The following is a 6,330-nucleotide window of genomic DNA, read 5'->3' as shown; positions in this document are numbered from 1 at the left end:
TCTCGGACGCGGCGAACGCCCTGTGCCCCCCTGTGCGCGGGCAGCGTGTGCCCGCAGGCGGAAGGTGCCCGCCTGCGCCCTGGCACTGAGGGCGTCGCGTGCGCGGTGCCGTTTGCCTGTACCGCTCCCCGCAAGCGGGTCACACGGTGGTCACTGCAGCAAAACCGTGGGGGCCAAGCGAGGGAGGCGCCAGCTTCCACCTGGCTTCTGACCACGGGGACACGAGGGTGTTGCCTGAGGCCGTTGCCCGAGGCCGTTGCCCGAGGCCGTTGCCCGAGGCCGCCCTCGCTTTGCTCACGTCACCGCTGGGCCTCGGGGCCTTTCTAACCCTCCTGTTACCTGTCTCCCCACCCCGTCCTTTCCATCGCTCCTCAAAGGGACTCATATAAGTTTGGATGTCTTATTTCTAGGGTCCTTAGGCAGGACCGTGGCGACCAGGAGTCCGGTCTGGTCCTGCCCGGGTCACTTTGAGCAACTCATTCCCTGTTCAGTGTCTCCAGGCTTTCCACCCCGAGTTCCTGGTAGGCGCTGTACCTCCAGAAGCATATTTGACTTGTATGACACCTTCGGGGACCTGGGGCCTCTGTCCTGCCAGGTGTGAATCCCTGTGGTCCCTTCCTGGGGGGCTGTCCTTCAGCCTTTGAGTAACCAAGCAGCCGGGTCACAGGTCCCCTACCTACGCCAGCGTGGACGAGCGCAGCCGCCAGGCCAGAGGCTCAGAGAGCCTCTCGGGTCCTCGTCTGGCTGGTGGCGCCTGGCGCCAGGCCCCCCTCACCGTGTCTTCGGCTCCCCAGGGGCTGCTCGGAGCTGTGCCGGATCCCCATGGTGGAGTACAAGCTGGACAGCGAGGGCACCCCCTGCGAGTACAAGACCCCCTTCCGGAGGAACACCACGTGGCACCGCGTGCCCACTGCCGCCCTACAGCCTCCGCCCAGGGCCTCGCCCGTGCCCGGCACTCCCGACCGGCTGCAGTGCCAGCCGCTGCTCCCGCAGGCCCAGGCCGCCATCCCCCGCAGCACCTCCTTCGACCGCAAGCTGCCCGACGGCACCAGGTAAGGCCGGAGCGCTTTCTCCAGGACGGCCCTGGTCACACCCGGCCAGCATCTCGGACTGCGGGCAGGGCTCTTTGTCCGGCTTTGTCGTCCGTCACCTTGTTCTGAGCAAGTTGCAGGCGGGGCAGGCCGCAGGCTCAGTGCCTTGGACTTGCCCTGCTCCTGGCCCAGCGCTAGAGCTGCCAAGATGCGGTCTGCGCCCAGAGCCCACGCAGCAGGCCAGGCTGTCCCTCCCGTCCCGAGCCCCGGTCAGCCGGCACCCCGAGCCCTCTTGGGAAAGACACCGAGAAAGCGCTGTGCATGGCCTGCTGTTGAGCACGAGCTGTGCCGTGTGACCAGCGCAGGACCGCAGAGCCGGTGGCCAGCCCATCGTCGTGTGGGCGCTGGCGCGGTGCCCTCTGCCATGAGCGCACCTTGCATTTTCTCTCTCATTCTAAGCAGATTGAGTCTGACATGACTTTTCAGTGAGAGAATGCACTTGTTTTAGATCTAGAGCCAGGAGCGTTAGAAGCTGGTGAGCATTTGTGGATATGCAGCGCGCTTAGCTTGTCCTAAGTGAACAAAACTGTGATTTCGGGCTGTTGTGCTAATTCACACTCCTTTTCTCTCGGCTCTCATGTGAGTTATGGGCCACGGAGACAAAACGGCCATCAGGCTCCGGTCCAGCCTGGAGCTGTGACCGTGGCTGCTGAGCCGGGTTGCTCGCCTGGTGTCCCCTGGGTCTGTTACTTGTCCCCTCCTGGCCTCCAGTTTCCTCCCCTGAAAATAAACTTAGTACCAACTGAGATCTCTCCCGGCGCTGTGAGGGTTGCTCGGTCGAAGCGTGTGAACGGCTTAGAGCCATTCTTGGCGCGCAGCGACCCTGTCCGAGAATGGATTAGTCGATAAGTGAAAACGTGGGCTCCCTGTGCTTCCTCCCGTTATTATTCCTGGAGCCAGTGCAGGAACGGGGTCCCTTTAGCTGGACACCGAGTCAGCTCGGCCCCGGGTCTCCGTGCTCAAAGGTCCGCTGAGTTTATAAACCCCTCGTAGTCGAAGAAATGCACACAGGTAGCCCAGGTTGGCGGGGGTTGGGGGGGGGACATCCGGAAGGGAGGGGTCCTCAGAACCTCCCTTAACAAAGTAGAATTTAGTAGATTATAGGGGAAAACCGGGGAGCGAGGCTCTAGCAGCAAGACGGAAAGTCAGCCCATCTTCCTGGAATGAGTTCTCGTGTATGTGCGTGCATGTGTGTGCGTGTGTATCTGTGTGTGCGTGTGTGTCTGTGTGTGTGAGCGTGTGTGTGCGTGCATGTGTGTGTGTGCATGGGTGCCTGCATGTGTGTCTGTGTGTGAGCGTGTGTGTGCATGCGTGTGTATGCGTGTGAGCATGCGTATGTGTGCGTGTGCGCATGTGTGTGTTGCACTCCACAGACACTCAGCACCCCATTAATGATTCCAGTCTCCCTTTCAGAAGCTCGCCCAGCAACCAGTCATCCTCCAGCGACCCAGGACCCGGCGGGAGCGGACCTTGGAGACCGCACGTGGGACACGACGGGTACGCCCAGGTCCCCTCGCTGGCCTGGGGGGCTGGCGCGGTGACGTGTGCGGAAGCGTGGCCGTGCGCTCTCCGTTCCCAGGGCCGATGTGGGGTGTAAAGGTGCCAGGTCGCTCCGATGGATCGCCATCCGGGCCACAAAGCTCCCCATTCCACGTGGGGACTGCTCGTCTGTCCCCGTCCTGAGCTTGTCTGTTTTCCTCTGTGATAAGGGACATGTGGACTGTGGGAATCACGGCCTGGGGCTCCGGGTTGTGCTCTGGGACCTCCCCTCACCTAAACCGCTGACAGGGAGTCAGTTCACAGCCGCTCCTGCAAGTGCTTTTCCTCTGAGTCACAGGGCGGGTTCAGCCCCCACGCCTTCTCCTGCCTCCTGCGTCACAGTATGTGTGCCGGGGTCCAGGTGCCTGCAGCCCAGGCGGGGCCCAAGGACCCGGGGGCACAGATATGCTGGGCTGGCCCATAAGCTAAGTCGGGGGTCACACACTTTGGGGATGAAGCGGTCGTATGCTCCCAGCAGCAATGTCCCATGTGTGGCTTTGCTACCAAGTATCACCTCTGCCGTTGGAAGGAGCTGGCTGTACAGAGTTAGCCTAGAGAGTGGCCGGTCTAAGCGGAGCCTCCAGCGGAAGAGACGCTCCCTGTGACCGACAGAAACGTCTCTCCCTGGAGCCTCTTCCTCCGATCTGGGCTCTGAGGTGCAGGTGCTGGGCCTTGGTGGCCTGGGGGGCCCAGGCTTCCCACCCCAGGTAATGGGCTTTCCAAAGAAACCATTCCTGGCTTTTCCTGCAAACCGGGATCTGTAGGTTGGATTCTGCGACTAAGGATCACTTTGGAATGTAAATTTCCTGAGACTTATCTTTTTTGCAAGGTTATACTGTCATATTTTGGGTGTTCGTAAAACAAAGCCTACCTAGAGCCGACCAGTTTGATTGTCTTTTCTTTAAAATGTTTAATATTAAGACGTCTCAGCGGCGTGTGTTCTGGGCACGAGGGGGAAAGACGCGAACGCAGTGAGCTCCTCCTCAGCTCGTCAGGGACAAGTGGCCCGTCCCTGGGCAGCCCTTTCCCATCGTGGCGTCATTGGCCCCCCTCCAGACCCCAGGGGAGCTGGACCCCCAGTTGCGGATGCTCGAAGCCTGTGGCTGGGCCGGGCCGACAGACCCCGCTTCCAGCCAGAGGGCGACTGCTCATTAGGGCGTCCCCCGGGGGCCCATGTGAGAGCCAGTGCACACGGGACGTGCTGGCGGGCAGCGTGGGGCCGAGGCCGGGCTCAGCTCTGTGTTCTTCCCAGGTGCCAGTCGCCCCTGCTGCTCGAGCTCCAGGGCCCTGGCCCACGGGACTGCGAAGGGGCCCGGGAGCGGGAGGACGGCGTGGACGGAAGCAGAGCCCCGGGTAAGTGGCGCGTGCCCCGCGTGAGGCCGCCCAACGCCCCTCCCTGCCGCCCCCTCCCTGTCCCGTCCCGGCCCGGCCCGCGCGCCTTCACGCGTGCGCCCCGCACATTTTGCTGGGTGCCGCATCCGCTCGTCCCCCGGTGTCGTGGCCCGGCCGCGGGTGTTCCGCCTACACTGTGGCACGTCCACTGGCGAGACCAGAAGGCCCCAGAGCCACATCCTGTTTATTTTTACCAAACCACTTGTTCTTCGGTGAATACTGGGAATTAAATAGCTTTTCTCTTTGTGTGGCAGAAACCAGATGGCCCGGCGCGTCCTCCAAAGTCTTGAATTCCTACAAGGAAAGGGCCTTGCAGAAGGACAGGAGCTGTAAGGACTCTCCCAGCAAGCTTTCCCACGTGAGTCCTTGCTTCGCAAACCAGTCGCTCCGCGAAGGGCTTTTCTCACCTCAAGGCAAGGGTCACTCAGCGAATGAACCGGGAAAGCCACCATCACGTCCTCGGCCTCTTGATCCTTGAAATCCTGGCGTGATAGTTACTAAGTCACGTGCCCGTTTTTAATCCGTTACTATTTATCCACCGCGGGCACCGCAGGAGCGGAAACCGAAGCACTGTGTGGCGGGCCCCCCGCGGTGGATGGACGGGCACGTGGACTCTTCCTGACAGCCCTGGAGGGGGACCGCTCAGGTGTCTGTTGCTCAGTGAAACAGAAGTTTCATTTAAATGTGAAAACGTGACTTGTTGGTTGTAGCCGAGGAAGACCAACATTTCCGCGTAGTTCACGTTTTAAATTCGCAGGTGAAGAAACTTTATGAGTTGTGTCTTTCCTCCTCCGTCACGTGTCATTGGTGAGCTTTACAGCTGAGTGTTAGCGACACAGGTGACATTCCTTCCTAGGTGTCCGGACCTTGCCCTGAGCCCGCTCTACAGTATCTGTTTAATTCCACCTCTGCAGCTCTCCGAAGGGGGTGTAAGCGCAGGGGGGCGGGGTGGGAGTGGGCTTGAGACTGTCCTGTCCGGTTCAAAGGTCAAGGGCGTTCGCTGCGGGTCCAATAGGACTGAACGAAAGGAGAGAAGGCCCGACCACTTTGGAAGATCAGGGCGTGCCTTGTTCTCGTGATCCACGGCCCCTTCGCCACGTTCCAGGTCTTGTCAGTGTCCCCAGGCCGTGACACATCCGCCAGACGGGGACGCCTAGTCTTCTCAGGGCCCCCAAAGCACGCCTGTTGGCAGAGCCCCATCTCGTCAGCCCCTGGGCTCCCTGGGACGGCTCGCCCAGGCTGCCATGGTGCAGCGTGCGTCACACAGATGATTTCACTGGGGCCACACATCAGTCCCCACATGAATCGTGTGAGCTCAGTCACGCAAGCACAGAGAGGTGCTAAGTGACAGTCAGCGTCCTTCCACCGTGTTGCAAATCGGATCTTCTGCCCCAAACCCAGGGCTGGCACTATAATTTGTGTCAGAGGAGCATTTTCTCGATAAAAGGCTGCTTTGTTCATTTCCGTGTGCTTTCTCAGCTTTAACCCTCACGGGTTTTCTTCCGGTGGGTGACACTGGGACAACACTTTGTGCTTCATGGGCAAATAATTGAACAAAGACTCGAAGAGATGCCCATTTAACTTAAGATGAATCACAGGAGGAATTAGGAATCGGGGACTTCGGCATGAAACCAGGATATTTTTTACAAGTAAATTCTACCACTGGCTCAGGTGGAGGGTGACGGGGAAGGGCTCGGGGGAGTGGCCCTAGGCTGTAGCTTTGCGAGTCAGCAAGAATGATCGTCTCATAAAGGGGCAAAGGACAGGACACTCGCGTCCCGACCCCACGGTACAGCGAGTATCACAGCCCGCGAGACATGCGCCACGTGTCCCAGGGCACACAGGTTTACGCCGACTCCTGTCCCTTAAACGTCACGTCAAAAAAACGACGTATGTAGGTTCCGCAGAAAGTCTTCGGCTACAAATGCTACCTGTCACCCGAGGCAGCGGGGGAAATGGCGCTGATCGGCCAGCTCTGCGCAGGGCCACCACCCTCCAGTCGTAAACACGCGGTGTCTGCGAAGTGCGTGGGAGCGGAGCGTGGGGACCGCGCGTGCCGTGCGGGCTCGTCGAGGCTTTTCCGTGTGTCTGTCTCTCCCCCAGATCGGAGACAAGAGCTGCTCCAGCCACTCCAGCAGCACCACGCTGTCCAGCAGCGCCTCTGGCAGCAGCGAGGACAAGCACTTCGGGTCCGGGGACCTGATGGACCCCGAGCTGCTGGGCCTGGCCTGCGTGAAGGGGGCCTCCACCGACAGCGGCATCGACACGGCGCCGTGCCTGGCGCCCACGCACCTGCTGGGCGGCCGGG

The 6,330-nt window shown here is 60.6% G+C and overlaps 1 protein-coding gene across 1 annotated transcript in view; it reads left to right on the top strand.

Annotated features, from left to right (window-relative positions):
- SIPA1L2 (signal induced proliferation associated 1 like 2) overlaps positions 1 to 6,330 on the top strand; it is a 150,782-nt gene that overhangs the window by 114,398 nt on the left and 30,054 nt on the right. The window contains exons 12-16 of the mRNA XM_023523050.1: positions 795 to 1,052; positions 2,505 to 2,588; positions 3,883 to 3,983; positions 4,277 to 4,380; positions 6,126 to 6,324. Coding sequence (XP_023378818.1) covers positions 795 to 1,052; positions 2,505 to 2,588; positions 3,883 to 3,983; positions 4,277 to 4,380; positions 6,126 to 6,324 — 746 coding nt within the window. The remainder of the gene's footprint in view (positions 1 to 794; positions 1,053 to 2,504; positions 2,589 to 3,882; positions 3,984 to 4,276; positions 4,381 to 6,125; positions 6,325 to 6,330) is intronic.

Source organism: Pteropus vampyrus, unplaced genomic scaffold, assembly GCF_000151845.1.
Source record: "Pteropus vampyrus isolate Shadow unplaced genomic scaffold, Pvam_2.0 Scaffold375, whole genome shotgun sequence".
Lineage (NCBI taxonomy): Eukaryota > Metazoa > Chordata > Mammalia > Chiroptera > Pteropodidae > Pteropus > Pteropus vampyrus.
This window is presented reverse-complemented; position numbering and strand designations above follow the sequence as displayed.